General features: G+C 39.8%; 1 protein-coding gene across 1 annotated transcript in view; it reads right to left on the bottom strand.

The window, feature by feature from the left end:
* LOC121512252 (unconventional myosin-VIIa) overlaps positions 1–13,980 on the bottom strand; it is a 35,473-nt gene extending 21,493 nt beyond the window's left edge. Inside the window, exons 1-20 of the mRNA XM_041791421.1 lie at positions 13,933–13,980; positions 13,451–13,488; positions 13,237–13,338; positions 13,000–13,152; positions 10,865–11,049; positions 10,529–10,650; positions 7,890–8,032; positions 7,691–7,804; positions 7,418–7,571; positions 7,224–7,300; positions 7,031–7,150; positions 6,424–6,563; positions 6,099–6,309; positions 5,881–6,016; positions 5,628–5,794; positions 2,989–3,129; positions 2,747–2,905; positions 2,566–2,658; positions 504–598; positions 329–413 (exon numbers count right to left, since the gene is read on the bottom strand). Coding sequence (XP_041647355.1) covers positions 329–413; positions 504–598; positions 2,566–2,658; positions 2,747–2,905; positions 2,989–3,129; positions 5,628–5,794; positions 5,881–6,016; positions 6,099–6,309; positions 6,424–6,563; positions 7,031–7,150; positions 7,224–7,300; positions 7,418–7,571; positions 7,691–7,804; positions 7,890–8,032; positions 10,529–10,650; positions 10,865–11,049; positions 13,000–13,152; positions 13,237–13,338; positions 13,451–13,468 — 2,415 coding nt within the window. The 5' untranslated portion in view covers positions 13,469–13,488; positions 13,933–13,980. The remainder of the gene's footprint in view (positions 1–328; positions 414–503; positions 599–2,565; positions 2,659–2,746; positions 2,906–2,988; positions 3,130–5,627; positions 5,795–5,880; positions 6,017–6,098; positions 6,310–6,423; positions 6,564–7,030; positions 7,151–7,223; positions 7,301–7,417; positions 7,572–7,690; positions 7,805–7,889; positions 8,033–10,528; positions 10,651–10,864; positions 11,050–12,999; positions 13,153–13,236; positions 13,339–13,450; positions 13,489–13,932) is intronic.
* Between the last annotated feature and the right edge of the window lie 876 nt (positions 13,981–14,856).

Below are 14,856 nucleotides of genomic sequence, written 5' to 3'. Positions count from 1 at the left end.
CAATCTTATGCTTTCAGTTTCATGCAAACTTGTTGAATTGGGAAGTCAAGAGTTTACATGCCAACTCCTACACAATGACCAAATTATGCAAACATTTGCAATATTTTGCCACTCAAATGTTGCAAATGTTTTTGTGGAATTTAGACACTGCCTTCTCTCACAGCTTTGGGTGAAAATATAATTGAGGGTCCTACAGCTTCGGTACTTTTTAATACAATCATTTATTAAAAACATGGAGATCCTATAATTTTAAAATGTGTGGTGTTGAATTGAATCAAAATACCAAAACTGTAGCAAACTTAATATGGATATTTAAAATGTGACTCACCACTCTGTACAGCTTTCTGCCTTTGTGTCCTCTCCAGGTTTTCTGAATGACAAGAGCAGCCGCCTTCTGCCTCAGGAATTGTCTCCTTTATGTGGAATTAACCATAGAGTCATTGGGTTGAATGTAACAGAAGCAAGGATAGAAAAGCACACTTCTGGAGCCTTTTCGCTCGTACCTGTATTTGTAGCCTCTCAGGACTTTCTGGATCAGAAGTGCTTTCTCATGTAGTTTATTAATTCGCTCCAGTTCAAGCATGGTGTCATGGATGTCCTGCAATAAAATAGTGTGTCTCAAAATCAACAAAATACATTTGTGGGGAAATTAATCAACAGAAATAATGATGACGTGAATTTCCAAATTTTGAGTCATTTCATTTTGTTAAATAGATAAAGTAGTATGACGGGACACATGATGGATTTTGCACTTATTAGTACTCAAATGTTTCAGAACATGAAAGACACAATAACATGTCATTTTGAAATATCTCTCACTGCATTTTTTAATCAATCAATAACTTTTGTATAATTAACATTCCCAAAATACATGGCTTAAATGTGGTGAAGTTTCAGTTTTACCATGCAATGTTTGATGCTAACTGCAAATTTAAAAGTATGAATATAAATTGCTCCTCCACCCCTGTAATCCAACTGCATTCTTTCGTATTACAGTGTCCTGCAGGTTATTTCTGAAGTCAGCACTCTCTTAATTAGTGATATCCTAATTATGTGTCTGTAGCACATATTTAATATTCACCATTAGCGCCAATTATTTAAATTATATCAGCCTTTAGAACTATCACAGTATTTTGTACACTTGGAGTCCAGTGTGTGATTGTTTGTATGGTCTTTTCACTTTCGACATTACAGACATCTTGCTTCTTCTCCTCTCACTCCTCTGTGTCTTCTGTGTTTGCACACTGCCCTGTAGTCTCATACACATATATGGGCATAATTAAGGAAAAAGCTTCAAGCTTACGGGCACGTGGCATTCATCAGTTTAAGAACACAAGAGGGAGCCATTTAGTTGTTTAAGAATCGCTTGTCCCCAGTGCCTGATAGAGGTCAGGAAGTGGAGGACAGTCTTTAGAAATAAATGGGAAAGGAGGAAATTAAGAACTTTACAGCTCTAAACGGACCTGTGTGCTGCAATTATCATCAGAAAACTTCTACAAGCATTAAGTTCGATCACTACACTTTACAAAACAGAAATTTTTTCCAAAGTTTAACCAATTATCCTCTTGGTGGAGGCTATTGGTATAGCAAATTACTCAGGTCTGCAGAGTGTCGCCTAGCCAGATGTAGAGAGACAAGTGTCTAGAGGAGTCTTGTACTGAGCTACGAGGCTTGCTGAGGACCTTCAACATATGAAAAAAATCCTCTTTTTTTTCACAAACATGTTTTATTTGAAACGATGATGGGCTGTAAACCTTGTGGGGTAAGAGACCAAGTAAATTTGCATTTTTCACAAACAAGCCAAGCTACAAAATGGCTCTTTGATGTTAGTCACAGTAGCAAGCTCCTGTTTGAGTGCCAGTTTTATTTCCTCCATCGTTTGCCGTTATTTAATCCACATTTTAAAAGCCGACTTGTTAAATAATGAAAAACCATTTGGGAGCCAAACAACCAGCTCTACTGAGCTGAGCCAAATGATCTGGATTTCTTAAAAGAGATGGATTTCCTGGCATAACGAGCAAGACTGGATGGACATCAGCTGAGGATACGTGGGTGAGATCAGAGTTTAATGAGCTAAACTATGGCAAAACTGTACTGAACCAAACCAGCTTTGTGGAAACTGACAATTCAAGAGTGCTGTACGACACCATTCATCCAGGCTTTAGAAAAAGGCTGAATATTTCACCACTTTCAGAAGCTTTGGCTTTAGCTTTGAATGCTTGCCATTGTCATGAACAACTTAAACATTGCCTTTATAGTAGTTTCACAGTGCAGAAACCACTACTTGAAGAATTTTTGTAAGAAGATATTTTTAAAAAAATCTTTACAAGACATCAGTGAATGAGGTTCAGTGGTGGTAATTTTGGGAGAACAAAAATGTGTCTCCGAATTTTCCTTGCAGTTGTAAATGTGTTGACATGCTCATGTTTGAATCAAAGCTGTAAGCTGACAACAGAACAAAAATGGCTACCAACTGGATTGATTTTGCTTAAATTCAATTCAGCTTGAAATTGTAGATTTTAAACAAAGTCAGTATAGTTTTGACCAAAGTAATTCAAACTTTACCTTGAGAAATATCTTTGTCTTGCCCGTCTTCCAGTCTCCCTCTCCAGCCAGCACAGTCTCACAGATACTTTCACAGCATTTCTCTTTGCTTTCCTTCAGCAAAGCAATCACAAAAATATAGCATCAGAATTAAGAAGTGAAGTGTCATAATCAAATAATCATGTATAAACTTTGGACTTACTGTTTTTGGGTCACAGAGATAAGTTTTCAGAAGGACTCTGTACCGATCCAGGAACTCCTGGAAGGTGTAGCGTACGGGATATCCAGCTTTCCGGATCCTAATGGTCTCCATCATACCAGAGTACCGGAGCTGACGCATGCACAGCTCTCTATCAAACAGCTGAGACACAAAAGATTTGTTTGGACCAGGTTGTTAAAACCTTTTTTGGTACTTTTAGTGCAGTGATAGTTTGTCTCACTCACCATAGGCTTCTTGAAGTCATTGGGTTTGATGCAGCGTATGAAATAAGGCTGGCACACAGTCAGAGTCTTCATCAGGGAATCCAGAGACTGACGAAACTGTCCAATCAGAGTCGGCACACGCTTTTTGCTATCTGTCGATTGCTGTCAGACATAAACAAATGCCACATATTGTAAGTAAAATCCTCTAGTAAAAGTATTTAACATCATTCAAACTCAAATCTAAGTAGGTGTTTTCGTGTCATTCCTAATCAAAAATATCCAGTGACCCTACCATAACTTGTGTTCTCTTGGCAAGTTTAGATAAACATCTTATTCCAGGATATTATAAAGAAATCATACAGCCTGAATTGCCATTATTAAATTAAAAAACATCTAACACTGAGGCAATACATTTTAACTTGTTGAGTGTCTTGATATTAAATGTTAAATGCAAATTAAGGTCAGAACTACTGCAGCACATAGTTTCAATAGCAGTATTGCATTCTGTTTGTCCTTATAAACATTTCATAACCTTTCTATCCGTAGCAAGATCTTTTTTCTATCATCAAGTGAATGTTTTAGTTTTTATTTGTGGTTTCTTATTTTCTTGCAAAATAAAATGTTTTAATCCAATCAGGGAATAAAAGTTCATTAAAAAATGTAACGGTATTATAAATTTGAGGTAACGTGGTGACAGAAGCATCTCAGTGTTGTCTTGGACATGTGACGGTTTTAAACAACAGGTCGTGCAAACTCGAGCAGTCTAAGTGTAAATGTGATCACATTCACCGGGGATCACCGGATATCAGTGAGTCATTTTGTACATGCACTCTTGCATGTTTCTTAGAGTATTAAGAACCTTGAAAAGGTCTCCTACCTCTGAATATGTTCTAACTGTGCGGCAGCAGAGTGTTGTGCTTCACCCATCTCTGTATCTCTGTTGCTTACTTGCATTTTTTAACTGATAAAGCTTAGCATTAGTTCATGCAAGACATGAGAGTCATGGCCAGTCCATCCCAATTATCGTCTCCTGGCTCCCACAGCCAATCCCAGCTCTTTCTCTCAACATAGCAGTCCATAAAAACATGATGCCCTTCTTACTAATCCCTGCTTGCATTAATGCTGATGCACCACATTGCTGCTGCTGGCGAATTTTCACCTCCTCCACCCCAGCCTTCTCCTTTTTAGCATAAAGCTTGTTGCATTCTCATATTTAAAATTGCTTCTGAACTATTTTCATTGCATTCAGTGCACACTGTCAAAGTGTTTCTATTTATAGGGGATTTCTAGCTAAGTGCTCCCTGTAGAGTCAAAGCATGCTGCTTGACAAACCCAGGGAGTATCTTTTGAGCAGAGTCTCTGACCACTTTTTGGCACTATTTTGCAATGCGAGCAACCGGCTGTGCGCTTCCACCTCAGTGTATCTGAACAGCTGTTTGGGCCTCATCAGAGGAAACAACAAGCAAGGCTAATTCACTAAAATAAGCAATTTAGACTCAAGTTAAAATGACATGCCATTTACTGTGGATGTGAGGGGTTACTTTTTAAGCCAGCGTAAACAGAGGAACTTCTATAGATAAGGACTTTGCAGAAAAAAGAGGGTAGAGAAACTTTAGTTTAGACTGGTTAGCAGGAGAGATCCAAAAGCTACTGTTGTCATGAGTGGGACTTAAGGTCTTTGCACACTGGGTCCGTTATTTACAGATGCATTATTTTTCAGATCTATAATCCAAAAAGATGCTGCGCACTCAAACCTTGCAGACTGAGTCCATTGCATTTTATTTGTATTCACGTCTAAATTTCATAGAATATGAAAAATTGTTAAAATGTCTTTATCTATTATAAACTATGGTTGACATCCACATAAAACACAGGAAAGTCACAGTGTTTAAAGTGGGATCTCAGTGCAAGACAGGGAGAGAGAGAGGAGGGGGGCTCACAGACGCCAGCAGCCTGCATCACTCCCCATCCAGAGTTCCTTACCTTATTGAATGCCAGTATTAAATGTACCTTCTTCAACCTTCTGAAGACCAGTAGAGCTGAATGAAATGTCTTTCTAGTAAGTAAGTTGTTGCTTTATTACTATAATGGCTGATGATTAGACAAGCTACAGTCGGTATGAACAAATCGTTACTTTATGAAAACATTGTGTCAGCTGTCGAAGTGGAAAACTGAGCTGAAATAACTAGATTTAGTTTAGTTTGTTATGGTTTAGTTTGTTACTGATGAAGGCTGCAGACTCAAAGAGCTGTTTAGATACACTGAGGCGGAAGAGAATGTAGCCATTGGCCAAAGCTCACATTGCAAAATAGTGCCAAACACAGAGGCTTTCTTGGTGAAAAAATAAAATGCTTCTGAAATTTTGAGACTGCACTGTACTTTTCCCATTTTTGCCTAAAACATGCAAAATTACATGGAAAAACTGCACCTGTCTGCTACACTATTTAGCCTAGCTTCCTTAAGCGCATCCTGTATGAAAGGGCGATGGTCACTGAAATCACTAGAGGCTAATGCCACCACTATTGCCAAGCACCTCATACAACCCAACTTCAAAAATACCAAAATATCCCTTTAAGCACAACAAAATGTACCTGATTAGAAATTAGACAAAAACAAATGCTTGGATTCATTTTTTCAGTGTAGTGTATGTCTGCACTGACCCGTAGGCTGTTGCTTGCCGCAGTGATGACCATCTTTGGGTGGACTTTCTTGACCGTATTGGTAACTACCTCACTCTCAAACACTTGTTTGAGGAGTTTATTTGCGGAGGTCTCCATCAGCTGGATCAGATCTGGACTGAGGGCATCACGGTTCTTTTCAAGAAAACCTAACAGCAATATAAGCTGAATCAGAACATCATACTTGTACAAGACCTGAATATGATCAGGTGCTTCTTAAATCTCTAAAAGCTACCTTTTGAATCATAGTAGACCACTCCAGCAAAGTGCTGGACTCCAAATTGGGTCTCATAGTTGTTCTTTGGGGGAATATAAATGCCTCCCTTCCCATGATGCTGATTCATCTTTTGGAGCATGGTGGTATCCGTGCCCTGAAAATCAACAACAGAAGAGAGTAAAAACTGGCTTCCTTTGGTAGATAAGAGCTTTATGATGTGAGTGGAAAATGTTCACCTTTGGAAAGCTGCTCTCTTCATCAATCAGTGCAAGCATGTTCAAAGGTTTGCTGGCCAACACATCCAGGGTGCTTTGGTTGTCTTTGTAGTCGATGTGCTGCCAAACAATGTTTTCACGAGCGTACTCATCCTGCTCCAGCTTGAAAACATGTTTGACGAAGAACTGCTGTAGCTGCTCATTGGCGAAGTTGATGCACAGCTGCTCAAAGCTGCAACAAATCACACAGCACAAGAGGAAAAAATAGATCATTATTGACAAAATGTAGAAATAAAGAACTGATTTCTTACATTTTAGAGGGAAAGCTGGTTATGAACACTTGTACCTGTTTTTGTTGAAGTTCTCAAAGCCGAAGATGTCAAGCAAGCCAATCGACTGTTGGGGCTCTTTAGTATCCTCAGGTGGTTTGTGAATGGCAGTGTTGATTTTGTCCACAACCCAGATGAAAAGTCTTCCATAAATGGCCTGAACACATGACACAGAAAAATTGATCACGTTTTACCATTTTCTGCATGAAATAAAACTGTCATGACAGCATCCCTCACTGTACAACTCACAAGCAAGGAGGATAAATACTTATGACTAATAACCAGTGGTGGCAGCAGCTACTCAGAATATCCTCTTTTGCAAAAATTTCTGTTAATTTTGACAAGCCTCAAAAAAAATACCTGCATCTCTGTTAGACAATCTGTTCTTTCTTCACACACCTGCTGCTACTAACATAACCTGTATAGTTCAAATATTCACATGTACATTTAAAGAATTAAACCAATATACTTGTATTACATTAACATGATTCTGTGTGCAAAAAGTATCGCATTAGGATGCTGCAGGCAAAAAAAGTGCTGCACACTGAGAGGTCTTCCTCTCTAAACGAGCTGGATATGTGTCTGATGTAATATCTCTGTTAAATGAGTGTTCAGTGATGTCACCTTAACAAAGGCGTCCCTGCCGTCCACAGCCTGCTCAGAGGTCAGATGTTTGGTCACGCTCTCTCTGGCTGTCATGAAGGAGCGATCAGTCAGATTCTTCTCCAGCTCTTTGGGAGCCACCTGAAGTAAAGAGACAAATTCAGTCAGACGAGGTCATCACAGCTTTTTATTTGCATTTTATAACAAACAGTACCTCCATAAGCTGGCACGCCATGTCAAAATGGGATGATTGATGGATTTTACAGCCCTCCATGTTGTTCACTATGGTGCCTAAAATTATGCAATAAACTTATGTTTAATGGCTCAAAAGATGCAATTATGCCAAACCTTTAATTTGAGAGACAAAATCTAAAATACACCCCTGCCACTGTGTTCAAATATCCTTACTCTCAAATTTCACATTGCCCAGGTGAAGGATAGCAGCAAGTAGTTTGGAGATTTCCCAGGAGTCATTCTCTGTGAACATGAGGATCTTCAGAGCTGATCGGAAGTGAGCATATTCTTTCACATCATCACGGCCTTCACAGCTGGTGCAGTTACCCTGAAGAGATGATAACAGAGGTGTACAGCTAGATGTATCACTCTCATGCATTTACCAATCAAATTCATCCTTAAAGACAAAGCTTTAGAGAGTATCAGTTTAGAGATTTATTGCAGTACCATGGTGAGATAGTCGTACTCTGCAGCGTTCCCAAGAGAGAGGATCTTCTTCTGGTCGGCTGACATGCCCATCAGCATGTAGTAAAAGATGTGGTAGTTTCGTTCCTCAGGCGCCTGTACAGAAATAGTCAGTTAGCACTATAAAACAACAACATTTCATTTGTACCCTATAGCAGCTAATGCTGACACAAAATCTCACCTGGCGACAAACTCTGGACTTCTCCAGCAGGTATTGTTCAATCCGGGCCCCTTCTATGGCCCCTCCCTTGGTGAAGTTGATGTCAATGTACTTCCCAAAACGACTGGAGTTGTCATTACGCACAGTTTTGGCATTTCCAAAGGCTGAAAAGAAAACAAAGTAATTGATACAAGAAATCCAGTTGATCACTCTAGCATTATCAAAAGTCACATATTTTACCCTTTTAAGACAAGTTTAAATTGGTCTCAGAGGTCCCCAAAACATGCTTGTGAAGTTTGTTGCTGAAAAAACACTCCAATATTTGATTTTTGCACGTTGTAAAATCCCTCTGTTTCAGCCCTGCTCAGAACAAGCTGTTTAATGTGTATGTGGCTTTAAATGTTACTGAGCTGTCTGACTCCGCCCCTCTCAGGAAATGGATGTGACTTAATGGATTCGGCAGCTGAGAGGAGGATCAGGAGAGGGGGGCGGAACTTTCTTCCAAGCAGGGAGGGCCAACTGAACCTGGGGGCGGGGCTAACTCCCTACATGACATCATGAAGGAAAAATCTAAGAACGGCTTGTTTCAGCACACATTTTCTGAAAGGCGGTGAAAGAGAGGGGTGGAGGAACACAGGGCACAAGTATCTTGTGTTTCATTCAAAAAAATTGCCTTCACTTTCTGTGTAAATTTGTGGTATTTACTACTTTAAAGAGCCTGTAAAGTGAAATAAATATTTATTTTAGGTTTGTTTTTGTGACAGGCCACTGCGTTATGAACTTCCGGGCCAAATTTCAGGCATGAAAAACATCTCAAAGTTTATAAAATTTGGCCTTAAAATCCTGTAAAATGAGGCTGTAAAATCTGCTCCAGGATGGTGTAGGCGAGTAGGGTTAATGAGCTGAAGCCATGCTCATTCAGGAGAAATACAATCCTCTTAAATTAAAGAAATTCAACAGTCTGAATGGAGAAAAGCCCTCATGCCATTAGCCTGCCCCATGACCTTACGCCGACCTTATGATCAGAGCACAGCTGCCAGAGAAGAGACAAAATCCTTTTTCTGGCTCAAATCTCTCTTATGATACTTTAGATTATCCCTAGACCACTGTGACTGATAGATTTGGCAAATTTACCTCACAATGAACAAAAAACAGCATTTAACTGACTGTTAACTTTCAGTAAAGGTAGTAACATCAGCAACAGACTGAGATGAACTGCTCTGTGATTTTATATCATCGTAGTGTTAGAGGGGCGGGGTCAATCCCCACCATATTTGCCCCGCCCAAATTAAACCCAGCCAGGAAAGAGGAGACAAACCTTCTAACGGTCTACATCCAAAATTCATTCACATGTAGATCTCAGTGTTTTCACGTTCACAGCAACCATATTCCAACATATCTAGTGTGTTAAGACACAAATTATGGATTTCACTTTACGGGTTCTTTAATTGTTGACACAAAGCAATGCACCATTCATACTTACTAAAAATAAGAACTTCCACACTATATTGAATTCTTAATAAAGAGTCAGGTTTTTTATGACAATCATGGTGCAAGGAGCCGGGTTCAGAGATAGAAGATGCACTGAGTTACAAGCCAGCATTCCAGCCTACAGAGTAGACCATGCCCCTCTACAACCAGGAGGTGACCAACGTAGTAGACCACTGCACTCATGGTGCAGAAGTGTTTAACATCAAAAGCATCAATCCACCAGAAACAAAGCAAAGGAATCCCAGCAGTGATCACATCCAAATACATCTAAACACATCTTAAACACATCTAAACACTCAAGCCTTGGAGCATGATGGGAAAACTCCACCCCCCAGATTTGAAAAGGCAGGGGGCAGGGCTTAGATCAGTTAACTCTCTACAGAGTTGAAATAACACTGAACAGATCAACACGAATAACTCCAACATTAAAGGACTTTGAACTCAGAATGGAGTTAAAATTGCACTTTGAGTGTTAAAATAAACACTAAAATGTTTAACACTGAAAATTCAACACTCCAGTTTTTGCTGTGTCTGCTCACCAAGCTTTGATAGCTAAAATAGTAGCTTCTCTGTTGATCTCTCTGATGTAGCTTGTTGTTGTATGTAGTCCAGTGTTTCACAAAAGAACATCTCAGCTGCCCTCTTAAAAATTCCCACCCTTATTTTAACAGGACTTCCTTGATGAAAAGCACTATTCTGCTTTTTTAACTGTTTAGAATCAGCTCAGCACAGCTGCAGAAATGCGTTACGATAAATATCACCATATGGATGGAACAGATGCATTAAATGTTCCAGGAATCATCAAATTTGGGCATTTACGGCCAAAGATTTCTTGCCCTTTACCATTTGACATTTCATAACCAGTACATCAAATCAGAAAAGTCAACCTGGCCCTGTGTACCAAGAAATGTCTTTCATTTTTGACCATTTGCCATGAGAAAAGTTGGATCGATTTCTCTCAGTTCAGGTCTTAAAAAAGTCTTATATTAGATTTGTTTTAAAGTGTGTAGGAACCCTGGACCTAATGTGCTTCAACTGTTAACAGAATAAATGGCTTGCTGGTGCCAAAGTGCCCAGTTGTACCTGGTTCATCAAAAAACAGAAGAGAGAGTAGCAACCACTCCATTATCAAACATTTGTACAACATTACATTGGTATTTTTCTCTCACCCTCTAAGATGGGGTTGGCCTCAAGTATCTGCTGCTCGATCCAGGAGTGCTGTCCGCTCACTGCAGCCAGAAACTGCAGCATTAGTTTGGTGCTCTCAGTTTTTCCTGCGCCGGACTCTCCACTTGTGGAGAAAATAAGAAACCACTTTTTAAAATCCTCATCATATCATTACAATATGACATTAGCCAGAGGGTTTAGAAGTGGGTATGCTTCATGGAGACTGAAAAATAACGCAGTACGCCACTGTCTATTTTAATTCTAAAGGTTTAATTCAACCACTCATGTATTTGTCACCCAACCAACCTCAGACTGATCTAAATAGACCAAAAACAGACCTGATGACACAGCACTGGTTCTTCTTGTTGCGGCGCATGTTAAAGAAGCAGCTGTCTGCGATAGCAAAGACGTGTGGTGGCAGTTCACCCAGGCGCCGGTCTGTGTACATGTGCACGTGCTCTGTGGTGTAGAGGGGCAGCAGCTGGTAGGGGTTGACTGCCACCAGAATGGAGCCTGTGTACGTCTGAAGACAGAGAGGGATGTTAACTATTGCACACAGCAGCACAGTTAACAGATGTGAGTATAAATAAGTAATTATGGTGAAACTCGACAACAAACCAGCGACCTCCGTGACCTCAGACTGGTCATGGGTCTTAAGACATCATGAATGGATTATTGACCATATAAGGCAAGGACAACGGAATATCAGATTTTATTTACTTGGCCACATTAGTCCATTCCCTAAAAAGTTGGGATGTTGTGAATGGAAACAGAAACAAACTGTGATGACTTTATGACAAAGAACCCCCCTTTATAGTTGGAAATAGTACAACTAACTATAACAGGTTGAAGTTTAGGATTTAAAAAAATCTCGAAAACTCTTTATCCATTTTAAATTTTATGCCAACAGCACCTTTATAAAACTAAAAATAAATGATTGCATAAATATTCACCCCGTTAAAGTGACTGTCCTAATTCAACAGAGGTCCAGCCAGTTGGTGCTAGTGAAATTCACCTGAGTGAATATGTCTCCAGTGATTGTAGTATAAAGATACCTGCGTCTGGGATGTCCAATCACTGGTTAATCAGTATTCATGGCTACCATTACCCCATGAAGACAAAAAAACACTCCAAGCAACCAGAAAAAAGGTTATTGAAAAGAATAAGTCACTGGATAGATATTTAAAAAAAAATTCCAAGGCATTGAGCATCCCCCAGAGCTCAGTTTAATCCATCATCAAGAAATGGAAGGAATATTGGACATGTGTTAATCTGCCTAGATCAGGCTGTCCTCACAAACTGAGTGATCGTGCAAGAAGGAGACTAGTGACAGAGGCAACCAAGACACTTTGAAGGAGGTACAAGCTTCAGCAGATGAGATGGGAGAGACTCTGCGTACAACAACTATTTGCCAGGTTATTCACCAGTAAAAGCGTCATGGGAGAGTGGCTGAGAGAAAGCCACTATTTAAGAAAACTCATTAAATCTCAACTAGAATCCCCTTAAAGGCATGTGGGAGACTCCATGGTCAAATGGGAGAAAGTTCATAGGCCTAACAGGACCAAAATGGGGCTTTCTGGCCATCAGGCAACACTGCACATCACCACAAACACACACCAGCACCGGGGTGGAAGCATTCTGCTGTGGGGATGCTTCTGAGCAGCTGGCCTAGGAAGGCTTGAAAAGTTGCAAGGTCAAATGATGCAGCAAAATAAATGAAAATCCTGGTGGGCAATCTTCTTCAGTCTACAAGAGAACTACAGCTTGGGAAAGGATTTATATTCCAGCAAGACAATGACCTGAAGCATACAGGCAAAGCTACGGTTTGAAGACAACATAGTGAATGTTCTGGAGTTGTCAAATCAAAGCCCTCAATCCAGTTGCAGAGAAGAATGGAGTAAGATTGCAGTGTCCAGAAGTGCAAACCTGACTGAAACTTATCCGCACAGACTCAGTGCTGGGATTGCATCCAAAGGTGAATCTACTAAATACTGACTGTAAGGGGGTGAATATTTATCCAGTCACTTATTTTGCATTACATATATTTTTATTTTAATGACATTACTTTGTACAAATCTGTTTTCACTTTGACATTGAAGAGGTTCTTCAGTATGTGAACACGTTTTATAGACACTGTACATGCTGTGCTAATTATCTCTCTGTGCTTCTATTTACACAACTTTTGAGTACGTGGTCATGTTGTTTATTCCAGAAAATGTCCTGAATCATAACTGAATAAACACTGCTGATCCTTGATGCAGTCACACACAGAAACACTGGGACGCTCTCTTTAAACAGAGGCTCATTGGTCTCTATGGAGACAAACGACACAGTGATAAACTACGGGGCAAAGTCTGAGATAGAAAGCCGTTCACAGCCAGGGAAGACACAGACGTGTAAGCATTTCCACAGAAGGTTATGGACGTCATAAAACTAGGCGTTTCAGAGAGAAATCAGGAGAATTGAAACCTACATAGATGAGGCCTTCTTTGTGTCGGATCAGGAGGTTCCTGAGGAGCCCGGCCTCGTTCAGATCGCCCAGTCTTATCATGTCATCCACACCCTTCACAGAGGTGGGGTGCATGGGCCGGATGGTACCCTCTGTCTTCTTGTTGATCTTGTGCGTCTGGATTTATGTCATGAAAGAGTTGGCGTTATATTTAACGCAATAAAAACGTACCTGAGTGTGACTGAAGTAAATTCTTTTTACCTTTCCTTCATCGTCAACCAGTTGGAGCTGTCCTGTGTCGGTCAACTTCACCTCCGCCCCGATTGGAACTCCACCACCAGAGTCCACCCATACGAAATCCCCCTATTTTTGGAAAAAGGCATTTTAATACAAATACAGCATGGTAAAAATGGTCTTAGGCTTCTTTACTTGACTGTCTTAGCATCATATATTGTATCTTATTGATCAGCCTTACCTTACTTAAATGCAGCATAGCAGAAACTTGTGTAACACCTGTAGGGAAAGTGAGTTTTAGTCAATAATAGGACAAGTTTAATCATCATTTGAACCAGTGGTATTGTTGGCATGCTATGAAGCACTTCATAGTAAGCTTACATAACAAAACCAAGATAAATATCTCAAGCAATATGCTGTATAAGGAGTAAAATCATCCTAAAGAACCATATTTTAATGTTAAACCATGATGGATCTTTAGAAATAACGTCAGAAATAAATTGGATGTATAAAAATTCACCTTTTCAAGCTTAAACTTGACCATATTTCATCTTCCTGGCTCGATATCACTGACTCACTCAAAGACACTCCTATAAATGGTTTTAAAGCAACTCGATTGACAAATTTGGCCTAAAAAAGTCAATTAAACTCTACCCAAAGGATTTAAACACAAGTGTATTGAGACCTAAGGACACTTTAATGTGAGTGTAGCTTCAATCTTACCTTGTTTCTGTAATATAAGCCCCTCTTGATCCCACTGCTGCTGTGGGAACTTTGCCTTAAGTGACAAAGAAGCAGGAAGCAGGGAGGTTTCCCAGCATACATCTTTATGGCTCTTTGACTTTGCTCCTGTGAAGGTAGAGCCACCCAGAGTCACAGACCGCTGGACTCTTAGCGCATGTATACATGTCATTACAGAGCATTAGATTCAGGTGCTTATATCACATAAATTAACCCTTTTCAATGGCCAATAGTGATGTAAACAAACTCACTTAATCAATGATTGAGTCATCTTTGACTGTCATGTTGATCTCACACAGCAACAGTGCTTCTTTCAACTATAAACTATATAAATACAATATATTTGTAACAAAATATGGAAAAAATCAAGCATATCAGAGTTAACCTCAGGGTCTAAGGCAACACTACTGACATAGAAGCCTTTTAAACCTCTGCTTCCTTGTTTCTACTTTATAACACTGAATTTAGACAACCACCAAGAAGGCACAATGACAGAATCAGTCAGAGGAAAGCCAATCAGCACATGCCAATTTTTCCATACACACTGATCCATAAACACTCGTCCCAGGTCAAGCCCTGCCAACGCATTGAGCTGAAGGATAATTATGTTGTAAAGAGGAGATAACAAACAGAAATGACACTGGAGATGTGATAGTGAGATCTGACTGGATAAAAGAGCTCATACCTTCAACATTAGTTTATAGTCTGATAGTTGATATCGACAGGCTGAGTCACAAATATGCAAAGAATTTTACAGGCGTAACTTAAACAGGATAATACATAGATGTTTTAACCTGGCACACCAGATGGATTTTGTTTCACACATCCATCTGGTATACCACTCATACACAGCATTAGGAAAGGGCAGAGCCTTTGAAAAAAAACCTTGGAGGCTGACTGGATGAA

This window comes from Cheilinus undulatus, linkage group 7 (assembly GCF_018320785.1).
Source record: "Cheilinus undulatus linkage group 7, ASM1832078v1, whole genome shotgun sequence".
NCBI classification, from domain to species: domain Eukaryota; kingdom Metazoa; phylum Chordata; class Actinopteri; order Labriformes; family Labridae; genus Cheilinus; species Cheilinus undulatus.
This window is presented reverse-complemented; position numbering and strand designations above follow the sequence as displayed.